Genomic DNA, 12,898 nt, shown 5'->3' on the forward strand with positions numbered 1-12,898 from the left:
ATAAATCACTTGCTACACTAGACAGCATCTGTCTCCTGCACTTCTTTAGCCGCGAAGGTCAAGTCTTATCACACTCCTCAACCCAACCGGTCGCAGCAGATGGCCCCCCCCTCCTGAGCCTGGTCCTGCCGGAAGTTTGTTCCTGTTAAAAGAAGGTTTTCTCTTCTGATTGTCACCAAAGTGCTTGCTCAAAGGCAGTTATTTGATTGTTGGAGTTTTCTCTGTTTCTCTTTGTATTATTCTTGTCATGGGCCATGGCTCGGTGTCTGAGGAGCGGTGGGGATGCCCACGCCTACGGGTGTGGCTGTCGTCTTCACACCTGCATCCCATTCCAGGCGATCATCAGGAGGACTATTTAACCCCACACGGCCGGCTGGTCCACATCAGTCCGTCAGTCACCATTCAGTGGTTATTGTCTGGCGTATTCGAGCCTTCACCTGCCTGTCCTCCTGGAGTTCAGATAAACAACCTGTCATCATCCTCTCCGTCGCCTTGGAATCCTCTCCCGCAGACACTTACTCCTCCCTCCGGTCTCCACCATCTGGCCCCGATCGCAAGATAAATAGGTCTACCCTGTTGTATGCTGTCTTTTCCCTGCTCCCCAGTAACGCTCTCCCTTTTCTGTTGCAGCCTCCCACGGTCCCGAATCGTTTATCTCCCGGTCTCTTCTGTTCTAACATTTCCCTTTGGTTATTCCGGGTCACCTTTAGTTAAGAAATAAAGTTTATTCTGCGTGCATTTCCTGCGTACTGTGTTTGCTTCTGGGTCCAGCTTGCGTGTTAGAACTATGGTTCTTGACAATTCTAGGGTCTTTACCTTACAATATAAAGCACTTTGAAGCAAATGTTGTTGTGATTTGATGCTATATAATTAAAATCAAATGGAATTAAATAGAACCAAAGTGAAAGCCTTTCGGTTACATACCTCCTGTATTGTACAGTCTAGCTGCACCTCGTCACACATACATGTTATGTATGGAAACTGGAACCAGATGAAATAAATATAAGTAAGTTACCAACAACATCTTTTATTAGCAAATGAATAATAAATTCTTGCCTTTAAGTTTTAGACCAAACAAAGTCCTTCTAGCCTCTACTTTATATAAAGTTTTAAACATACAGACAAAGGTAAACAAGCAAGTCAGAGAGAGAAAGGCCAAAACATCATCTGGTCAGGGTCACTTAATCATAGTTTGTTTGAACAATGCTTATTTGCATTTAATCTGGGAAAAGCCCCTTTTCCCTTAAAAGGTGCCACATTTGTAAGGAAAACGCATTTATGGTTTGAGCAGCAGCAGAGTTAAGTATGTGGGTCACACTCATGCAAAACTTACAAATCTTCCCTGTCAATCCCAAACAACCTATTCTGCTAATGAGCCTTGTTTTGAGCTGCTGGTATCACAGGTGCTGACAGTCAGGTGCCTGATTGATGCCTGCAGCATTCAAACATGAACCCTGCTAAAGTGGTCAGCTGGTGTTTGTCCGTCTGTCCCATCTTTGACTGGATAGGGCCCTGTCATTGGACAAGTTCAAGCTGGTGTTCCACAAAACCAAATTGCAGCATTATTTGGAATGATCCCTAGAACCATCTCCAAAATGAAGTTCAACTTCCATATAATGGGGGATGTCAGAGACAGACTGTGAAGCAGGGCCCTATTTCAGGAAGCCGGTTTAGTGCAAACTCTGAGTAAGTATACCCTGAGTTAACGGAAACTCTGGGTTTTCGGTTTCACAAAGCGAGTTTAGATTAATTCTGAGTGAGTTACTATGACAACACACTCCGTGAAGCTAACCTGCCCCCTAGCAGGTTTACTTCAACTAACCCTGACCTTCTCCGCCTCTTTGTCAGAAACCTGACTGTAGGAAGTGTCAGACATGGCGTGCTCCTTCCTTGAAGAGCCAGTAGATGTTGAAGCCCAAATTCTCCGCAGAGCTCTCCGCCGGGAGAGAGTGATTAGAGCGCGTTTGGACATTTTATCATTTCCTGATGATTTCCTGTGTGAACGTTACCGTTTTTCAGCACAATCTATAATTTATTTGAAGAACATCCTCAGGCCTAATATTGCTCATGTGACACATCGCAGACATCCTCTCTGTACATATTATTTGTATCGCACTTCGGTTTTTTGCAAACGGGAGCTTTCTGTATAATATTGGTGACGCTGAGCACGTTTCCAAGGCTACCGTCTGTCGGGCAGTCAGGAATGTTACAGTTGCACTGAAACGTCTCCTGTACTGGTTTGTGGTGTTCCCCGGTCATAGACCCACAAGATTTATCAAAGAGGGATGCCACAAAATTGCAGGTATCAGGATGAACGAAACTTAATTCATGATGTGGTGATACTTGAACTACTACTTAAATTTTACATTTATTCTCACGGTTCCCAGGCGTGATTGGCTGTATAGATGGCACTCACATTCCAATCATTGCTCCTTCAGTAAATGAAGGAGACTATGTGAACAGGAAGTCTTTCCACAGCATTAATGTACAGGTACATAGTTCCCTGTAGCATTTCAAACTAACAGATTATTTCATTATAGTAATGGATGCTAATTTGTGTTCTCTGCACTGTGAAGATCATATGTGATGCTGCCAACATTATCACAAATGTGGAAGCCAACTGCTCAGCCTCTGTGAGTGGTGGTGGTGGAGGACCTCCACCTGTTTTTCGGGCCTCCGCTTTTTTTCTGTTGGCTATAACGGGTCACATTTGAGCATACAGAGTAAGCAAATATGTACTTGTAATGTGCTCAGATAATTTCAATAAGTGCTTACAGAGGGGAAATTAATGTAGCCTCTAACTGCAATTGATTTACATCGGACAAACAGACCAAGCACTATGGCTCATAATACAATTACACCTTACCTGTTTGGACTATATTTTTATATTTCATTTTTACTTGCTGCCAGGAACATTTGGGGCCTGTTGGGTTGCACCTGCGCTCACATCACGTCACAAAATAAAATGTATAAAATAAAAAATAAAATATAATAAAATAACGTGTTAAATGGGTGGAAATCCCTAGATCAATGTTTAAATTAACACTCACGCATTGACTCTGTCGGCTATGTTTTGCCATGCATGCTCCCTTTCTTTTGCAGCTGAGCCTGTGTTACTTTTTTTCCTCAAAATTTGCATGTTATCGGCATATGCTGCCATCAGAATTTCGGCCTCAAGCGCTGTGAAATACATTGACCGCGCCTTCTTTCCCTCCGTCTCCATGGTGACTCGCTTACTCTGTGCTCCACTAATCAGGGCTTTATGTATCCTCGTGCGCGCGCTTCACTTGGGGTTAAAGCAACTCCGCGTTGACTGAACTAATTGTTATCAGCCTTTCTGAAACCGAATATTCCGAGTTGGACAGTTCGGGGTTACTCAACCCTGAGTATCGTTTTTCACTCTGAGTTTTCTAAACCGGCTTCCTGAAATAGGGCCCTGGGGCCCGTTCTTCGTACGTCGCTTACTACATCCAAGATCAAATGACACATCCAAGATCAAATCATCGCGCTAACCGTGAGCTCGCTAATCCGGTTCCCCGAACACACCTGCTGTTGACGATTAGTACAGCTGGACGCAGTAATGTGACATCACTGGGTGTCGTAAAAGGGGCCACGCATCGATAGTAGAAACATTGATCGGCAACCCTCTGATTGGTCGGCGAAAATGTCGACGGAGCGCGCTCGGCTCGGTATTTTTCGGCAGCAGAGCAAGAACTCTTGAGTGAGGGATTTCAGGAGTTTCAGAGTTTAATCAGAACGCAAGGGAACACTGCAAAGGCTGCAAAAGCAAGGAGCGAGGGCTGGCAGGAAGTTGCTGACAAATTAAACTCGTAAGTAATTTAATAATAACAATAATAATGGAGTGGATTGATATAGCGCTTTTCAAGGCACCCAAAGCGCTTTACAATGCCACTATTCAGTCACTCTCACATTCACACACTGGTGGAGGCAGCTACAGTTGTAGCCACAGCTGCCCTGGGGCAGACTGACAGAAGCCAGGCTGCCATATCGCGCCATCGGCCCCTCTGGCCAACACCAGTAGGCGGTAGGGTAGATTTATTATATTACACTATATTATCCAATATTATATTACATTATATTATAATATGTTATATTTTATCCTCTTTCACATTAGAGCCACGACAGGACCCACTAGAACATGGGAACAGGTAAAAGTGAAATATAAGAATATCCTACAGAATGGTAATATTTATCACTTATATTGCTTTTAGTCTCTTGGAAAGAGACCCTGGAATAATCTGTTTGTTTATAACAGCAACCAAGAAAAGGGCAGAGGAAAAAAAGACAGGTGGTGGTCCTGCACCCCCTCGTCAACAAGTTGGTTAAGTGAATAATACCCTCACGGGAAAATCGATATCTCTCTATGAGCACACTGTCGCGCTGAGCTAAAGGATCCTGTCTATCCCGCAATATACGCTGAATTCTGAGGACTCTCCTTATCAATCTTGCACCTTCCGCAATGGGTGGCTCGCGTATACGGACAGGACATGGCTGCGACAGGCTTCCCAAATCCACCTTCGCTTTTATAGCCGTGGTCTCTCATCTTGATTACACGAAGTAATTTACAATTGCTACTCTGAAATATGAATTGAATCTGTAATAATCACATACATGTAATAGAATGTTAATAGTACATTTCCCTTTTTTAGGAAATGACCTGTGTGAAATCAATAAATGGATCAGGTGCTGCATTGTCTTTAGTTACATTGATGTTATTTATTTATGGTGAAACAGTGGTGGAATATCGCTGTTGCTTTCGTATGATGACGCGGACATACCTGCGTGGCTGCGATCTAATCCTGTTTACATAAAGTAAACCTGCTCCCGAGCAGGTTTACGCTTACGGCTCTGTTGCTATGACAGCAAGTCCCGGATGAGCTTCGGGGAACCGACTGATCCAGGATCACGCGAAATCGTCAACAATCTAATCCGGCTAACCTACTTAGCGAGGTACGAAGAACGGGCCCCTGGTGTCCAAAGAAGACAACAACATAAGAATCCCATTTCCACACCTATCAGCATTTAGGAACCATAGCCAATCTTCAAATTGGTAATCAGGGCTTCCAGGATGATGTGGCCGATGGCTCTCTATCCAGACAATCCTGAACAGACTGCACAGAGCCATTCTCCAGTGTCAGAGGGCTGCTGGAGGCCTGCCGTGACTGCCCTTCACTGTCAGGGGCATTTGCACTGGAACGTTTTGAACGCCATCCTCCTCATTCCCCAGTATAAACAAAACATACGGAGGGAAGAAGTAACCACGAGGGAGGTGAAACGTTGGTCTGCCCAATCAGAAGCTACGCTGCAGGACGCACTCAACAATGTCGACTGGGACATGTTCAGAGCATGCCCCAGTCGACATCAACGAGTTTACGGAAGTAGCAGTATGCTTCGTCAATATGCTAGCGGAGGAGATTATCCCCACTGCGAGAGTCACCACATTCCCGAACCAGAAACCGTGGGTGGACAGATCGATCCGCACTGCAATGAACGCCAGGACCGCCTCCTACAACGTGGGTCTCACCACTGGCGATTTGAGCGGCTCATATGGCATGCAGCGTGCGATGAGAGATACCAAACGCAGGTACTGGGAGCACGTGGAGTCTCTTTTTTTCTTTTCAGACTTCAACCATCCAGACCAATGAAAAGAGACCAAATAGGAGACAATAGCTGAATAAGCTGTTTGGTGCTTTTAAGTTTTTGCTATCATCAATATTCATTTTGCAAAAAGGGCCATAAGGATAATCCATAATACTGGTTATAGAATTCACTGATCCGGTTCATTTTCTCACTGTACAAATTATATATAAAGCAATAAACAGCCCACTTCCTGACAATATTCTCAAAATGTTTTCTAAAAGAGTAGAGGGATACAGTTAGGGGGGGAAATAAATGTAAAACATCCCTGTGTTCAAACAACACTTAAAGGCTTTTGCATCTCTGTGTGTGGAATAAAGCTGTGGAACAGACTGAGTGAAGAACTGAAGCATGACTCAGTTTAAACAGAGGTTCAAAACTATGGTTTTTGCAAAGTGCAGGGAGGAGGAAAGGCTCTGATCTGGTGTTCTCCCCCATTAGTTTCACAACAGGGATGTGTATGTGTGGGTGCACAAGTATGTTTACATAAGTAATATATCTGTAAATGTAAAAGTAGCCTTTTGACGTGTTACTACAGTTATAAAAGCAAATACATGTAACAAATTGTACGGAAGAATTTACAATGGACAGGGAGAAAAGGTGTAGCCTATTAGTTACTAAAGGAGGGAGAAGGGGTGGGATTAAATAAGCTTACACTTCTTCCAGCTGCTTTTTAAACATATTATTTATAATTTCTAATTATTATTGTTTTGTTTTGCTTTTGTTTTTCTTTGTTTGTTTGTCTCCTTTTTCTCTGTTGTTGATGTTGTTATACTATTTTAACATGTTCAAAATAAAGAGACAACACAAATACAAATGCTGTTTCCTTAAAAATGTGGCATCATACACACAGCCTTTTAGAGTTATTAGATTTATTGCCAAGAAGCATTGTTACATCAAAGAACTAACTTAACGAACACAATTTTCCTTATTTGATTCCCAAGAGAAACAGGACTTAGTACTTGCTGATGGTTTTATAGGCCATTCAAGCCTTGTGCAGGTCTACAATTGTGTCCCTGACTTCCTTTATCAGCTATTTGGTCTTACCCTTTGTGGTCGATAGGTCGGAATGAAGGAACTGGTTCTGCAGACAGAAGTGCTTTATACAAATAATGAGTTGAGGTTAGCAGTCTCTGATTGATTAATTCATTGACTGATTAGGATCTGTGTGGTACATGGGCACACAACCAATCTGTGGGAAGCAGTATTCTGGCTGCATTGGACAGGTTCACCACGAATTTCACTTAATGAAATCCAAATCAATTTATAGCGTTTGTTATGTGGTTTTCTGGGTTTTATTAGAGACTGTTCATTTCTTTGGAACTGAGAAACATTACAAATTTATCAGGGGATGGATTAGTTATGTTCCCCCACAGTATGTCAGCATGGAGAGTGAAAAGTGAATTTTTCAAAGGGACAAACAGCTGTTGTCACCAGGTGGGCCACTCCACTGCTGTTTCTTCAGTATATGACCTCAGCATACTTTGTGGACATGTGGTATATTTTCACAGCATGACTAAACAGTTACTTCAAAGACAGAGTGAAAATAGCATGTATATGACTAAACACTGATCACATACTTTCATACTAAATTGCAGATATAAATTCTATCCTGCTTTATCTTCTCATAGTAACATAAACAACACCACCTGTGTGATTACATTTAAAACACATTTAATCGACTCCATCAGATCTGTCCATGCCAGAGTCTCACACATCGTCACACACCACTCAGCCTTCATGATTCATGTCCATGCCATATCTCTGTGTACCAATCGTGACCTGTTGGACAGTCCTGCTGCTTTACACACCTGCTGTAGTAACCACCGCGGTCCCCATCGGTGTGCCACTGGCATGTGTGTGTGGAGTGACTTTTCCCGGTCGGTGCTCCTTATTGCGGATACAGCTGTGAGTGCACAACTGGCATGAGGCACAGGCTGAGTTGCAGCAGGGTAAGAAGCGACAGGCGCTAACTCGCCACATGAAGCAGCCAGGTGACCAGAAGCACCAGCAGAGCACTATGCCACCTGTCACCATGCCCATGATGATGTAGAGAACCAACAGGGACAAAGAGGCAGGGGAGTCTAGAGTTAAAACAAAGTATAGTTATTTGTATCGGAAATGACAGTCATAATTAAATAAACAGCAGCAGTGAAAAAGTACATTCATTTATGTGTGTGGTGGGGAAGCTCCACCTCACAAAAAAACAATAGTCAACAATTCAGTGATACCCAACAGGGTCCATGGACTTGGAAATGTCCTGCCCATTGATCATCCATTCATAAAAAAAGTGTCACGAATCTCAGGATCCGGTGTGGTGTGTTTCTTTTTGCCTTCGCCTCTCCCACCAGGGCAGAGCTGGACCTTGCTCCCCCACCTCTGCACCCACCTTCAACGCACACCTGTTGCTCATTCATGCTAATCCTACTCTGGCTTCTCATTGTGAATGATTACCTGGCAGACTACTTAAGATGGCAGGCGACTGCTTCCTCGCTGGATCGTTGTACTGAATAGTGTCAGTGTAGCCCAGCCACTTGAGCATCTTTTCCTTGAGATTTCTCAGAGTTTCTCCCTGACGTATTTTCCCCAGTGTACAGGCTTCCCAGATCCCCTGCCTGTGTCCCCTGTCGCTTTGAACTCTGTGGATGTGTGTGAGTGACGGTGGGCGTTTTAGATCAGACTGCTTGAGTGAGTCACGGACGGAGTAAAGAAGAACTAATGTTGGTGCCTGCCTCAGACCTTTCCCTCAGCCTTGGACTCCCTCGAGCCCTGTGTTTTCTTATCCCATTGTATATATTTATATATCTTCACCTGGTGCAATATCACAAATAAACCCTTCATCTTCTCCCTAAGCTTCTGAGTCCTGCGATTGAGTTCTCTACCAAACAAACGGTGACAAAAAGTCATAAACCACAGATTGCCTGACCATCCATCAGCACTTCAGAGCCTCTCTTTATGTTCCTGCTGCAGAGAGTTCCTTAAAAGTATATCTGAATATGAACAAAGGGCCAAAATATATTTTAAAAAAACCCTCCACTATTTCAACTGAATGGTCACTTTGACTATGATTATGTTGCTCTGTAGATATTTGCTATAACTTACTTCTCCACAATAAATTAAGCACATGAATGAAATTCTGACCACTGAAAGCAAGCAGTCTGCTCCTCTAGATAGAGCTCTGTAGCGCTGGGCAAAGCGAGGCTTTGTAAAAGCTGCAGCATTTAAAGCAATTGTGCCAGAATTGTAACGAGGCTTTCAAACAGTCTGACACCTCCACAGTCACCCCTACTGGCCACATCACATCTGATAATGATCTTCTGGGAAACAATGACTGAAGAAATTTTATTGGACTACTCTTGAGTGCAACTGAATTTTGTTATTTAGCAGCCAACTGACTGCAGGGTGTAAGCACTGTCTTTGCAAGTTTACGTACCTGCTACCGACTCAGGATTGGGAGGACCAATCGGCGCACCACAGTTCATACGTGTCAGGAAGGGCACAGTGGGTGGACTCAGAAAGGGATGAGGAGGGGTTGCTATTGCTGGTGAAGGTTCAGGAGGTAAAATTTGACCTTCTGAAGAAGGACAGATTTGGGTCAGCTATTAAATATTACAAATGGTGTTTCACTGGTAAGCTTTACAATACATTTCTTAAACTGTTTACAGTATTCCAAAATCCTCAAATTTCCTAATTAAGTAAGTATCAGCCTAACTGACCTTTGCAGCCTGTGGTGAGGTTTTCCTCCAGGTCACTTCCATCCCCACAGTTATCAATGCCTTTTTCATCACACACCAAACTCAGAGGGATGCACTTTCCATTCCTGCAAGTGAAGTAAGGCTCATTGCTGCAATCTGATTGATTAAAACCTGAAGGAAGAAGAAGACAACAAAGAAAGTGAAAAAGAGGGATTACTTTGGTAGTGGGTAGACTACTGCCACTGAATACTGACACACACATTCAGTGCATGCAATGGATTTCTACCTTGTACAGAAAATAGGTATGGTAGGTACGGTCAGAGGTGGGAAGTACGAAGTACAAATACTTCCTTACTCTACCTAAGAACATGTATCTGTACTTTACTTGAGAAGTTTATTTCCTGACTGCTTTTTACTTTTACTCCCTGACAGGCTTGTTACTTTTGGTTTGATGGATTTGAGTTGAATGCGTCAAACATCAAACCGATTAGAATTTTGCCAAATTTGTTTGGTTTATGCCACAGCACTAGAACGACTGCAACTGTCTGTAAGCTGTGGTACTTCAGCATCTAGCTAGCCCTACAGAAGAGGAGCCAACATAAAGAGAGTAATACTTTTTAAGTGTGAGGTAATTTCTAACACAGCGTTTCTATCAACTCAACAAACACAAACTGTGTGTGTGCAGTTTGTCTCTCAGGCTACGTTCACACTAGCCTAGATAGATTTGAAAACGGCGTTTTCGTCTGAAAACGCTCCGCGTCCACACTAGCGTTTTCAGTCATTTTCACAGAGTTGTGCGTCCACAGGTGCAAAAGCGAGTAGGAATGAAAGAATTTGAAGTAAAGCTATCTGGAGCATGTACAAACTGATAATAATCTTTTTTAGGGCTGTCAAAATTGAGAGCAATCAAAACAACTGCTGTAATGCACTCCACTATCTTTTTTTAAGTGGTCACATGACTGCATCACATGACTAAAATGTGTCATCGTTTTAGAAAGTCTGCGCTTTCTAGTGTCCACACTGCGCCGGGGCAGCGTTTTCGAGAGCGTTTTCAAAACGCTGCGTTTTTCCCTTGAGGAAAACGCTGTCTCAGTGTGGGAGGCCAAAATGGAGAGAAAATGATGTGTGGACATAGCCTCAGTGTGTTGCAGCTAAAGGTCCAGCTGCCATATTTGACAGGGAGAGAAATGAAAGAGAGCTAACTTCACTCAAAGATCAGAATCAGAATGTCTTTATTGTCATTGTCACAGGTACAACCACATTATAAGTGGTCCCCGATCAGTGCATAAAAAATAAAAATGTGAAAGTATAAATAAAACAATAAAATTCAATAAAATCAATAAATAAAACACTTAAAGTGCTAATAAAAGTAGTATGAGCACACATTCACATACATTCCCACATACATGCTTCAGTCAGCGCATAGATCAATTCAAGAGTGGCGTGATGGACATTTTTTAGTAGCAGCAGCTTTTTTAAGACGGTGGGTATTGTGTAGATCTTCCAGTGTGGGGAGAGGGCAGCTAGTGATCCTTTGGGTGGTGTTAATGATCCTTTGGAGTGCTTTTCTCTGAGCCACGGTGCAGCTAGTGTACCAGATGCATATGCAATAGGTCTGTGTCTGTTGGTGGCTCTGTAGAAGGACACCAGCAGTCTCTGTGAGCCAGTGCTGAGGCTCAGGGCTGAGGATGTGTGATGGCCAACTCTCACTCTCTGTCTACAGCCTGAGAGGAAGCTGTTGAGCCACATGCAGGTGCTGTATGGAAGCCCCAGGTCCTGTAGCTTAACCACCAGTTTGTGTGGAAGAATGGTGTTAAAAGCTTAGCAGTAATCCATGAAAAGCATCCACACATAGCTCCAGGTGTGTTACGGCAGCATGGAGTAAACCTTTACTCAAAAAGCATCTCTAGACCCAGCAGTCTTAGCTAATTATAGGCCAATCTCCAACCTTCCTTTCATATCAAACATCCTTGAAAGAGTAGTTGTCAAACAGCTAACAGATCATCTGCAGAGGTTTATTTGAAGAGTTTCAGTCAGGTTTCAGAGCTCATCACAGCACAGAAACAGCTTTAGTGAAGGTTACAAATGATCTTCTTATGGCCTCTGACAGTGGACTCATCTCTGTGCTTGTCCTGCTAGACCTCAGTGCAGCGTTCGATACTGTCGACCATAATATCCTATTAGAGCGATTAGAACATGCTGTAGGTATTACAGGTACTGCGCTGCAGTGGTTTGTATCATATCTATCTAATAGACTCCAGTTTGTGCATGTAAATGGAGAGTCCTCTTCACACACTGAGGTTAATTATGGAGTTCCACAGGGTTCAGTGCTAGGACCAATTCTGTTTACATTATACATGCTTCCCTTAGGCAGCATCATTAGAAGACATAGCATACATTTACACTGCTATGCAGATGACACCCAGCTCTATCTGTCCATGAAGCCAGATAACACAGTTAAACTGCAGGAATGTCTTAAAGACATAAAGACCTGGATGGCCGCTAACTTTCTGCTTCTTAATTCAGATTAAACTGAGGTTATTGTACTCGGCCCTGAAAAGCTTAGAAATATGGTATCTAAGCAGATTCTTACTCTGGATGGCATTACCTCGGCCTCCAGTAACGCGGTGAGGAACCTTGGAGTCATTTTTGACCAGGACATGTCCTTCAACGCACATATTAAACAAATATGTAAGACTGCGTTCTTCCATTTGTGCAACATCTCTAAAGTTAGAAATATCCTGTCTCAGAGTGACGCTGAAAAACTAGTTCATGCATTTATTACTTCCAGGCTGGACGACTGTAATTCATTATTATCAGGAAGTCCTAAAAACTCCCTGAAAAGCCTTCAGCTGATCCAAAATGCTGCAGCAAGAGTCCTGACAGGGACTAGAAAGAGAGAGCAGATTTCTCCTGTTTTGGCTTCCTGTTAAATCCAGAATTCAAAATCCTGCTCCTCACATACAAGGTCTTAAATAATCAGGCCCCATCTTATCTTAATGACCTTGTAGTACCATATCACCCTATTAGAGCACTTCGCTCTCGCTCTGCAGGCCTACTTGTTGTTCCTAGAGTATTTAAAAGTAGAATGGGAGGCAGAGCCTTCAGTTTTCAGGCCCCTCTTCTGTGGAACCAGCTTCCAGTTTGGATTCAGGAGACAGACACTATCTCTACTTTCAAGATTAGGCTTCAAACTTTCCTTTTTGCTAAAGCATATAGTTAGGGCTGGACCAGGTGACCCTGAATCCTCCCTTAGTTATGCTGCAATAGACGTAGGCTGCCGGGGATTCCCATGATGCACTGAGTTTTTCCTTTCCAGTCACCTTTCTCACTCACTATGTATTAACAGACCTCTCTGCATTGAATCATATCTGTTATTAACCTCTGTCTCTCTTCCACAGCATGTCTTTATCCTGTCTTCCTTCTCTCACCCCAACCAATCACAGCAGATGGCCCCGCCCCTCTCTGAGCCTGGTTCTGCCGGAGGTTTCTTCCTGTCAAAGGGAGTTTTTCCTTCCCACTGTTGCCAAAGTGCTGCTCATAGG

General features: G+C 43.3%; 1 protein-coding gene across 2 annotated transcripts in view; it reads right to left on the reverse strand.

Moving 5' to 3' along the window:
* Nucleotides 1–4,065: 4,065 nt before the first annotated feature.
* ldlrad2 (low density lipoprotein receptor class A domain containing 2) overlaps nucleotides 4,066–12,898 on the reverse strand; it is a 52,369-nt gene continuing 43,536 nt past the window's right edge. For both annotated transcript variants that reach the window (XM_080890951.1, XM_080890952.1), the window contains exons 4-6: nucleotides 9,375–9,524; nucleotides 9,092–9,232; nucleotides 4,066–7,742 (exon numbers count right to left, since the gene is read on the reverse strand). In XM_080890951.1, the coding sequence (XP_080747077.1) occupies nucleotides 7,462–7,742; nucleotides 9,092–9,232; nucleotides 9,375–9,524 (572 nt within the window). In that variant the 3' untranslated portion in view covers nucleotides 4,066–7,461. The remainder of the gene's footprint in view (nucleotides 7,743–9,091; nucleotides 9,233–9,374; nucleotides 9,525–12,898) is intronic.

This window comes from Rhamphochromis sp. 'chilingali', assembly GCF_963969265.1.
Source record: "Rhamphochromis sp. 'chilingali' genome assembly, chromosome: 9".
Taxonomy (NCBI): Eukaryota; Metazoa; Chordata; class Actinopteri; order Cichliformes; family Cichlidae; genus Rhamphochromis; species Rhamphochromis sp. 'chilingali'.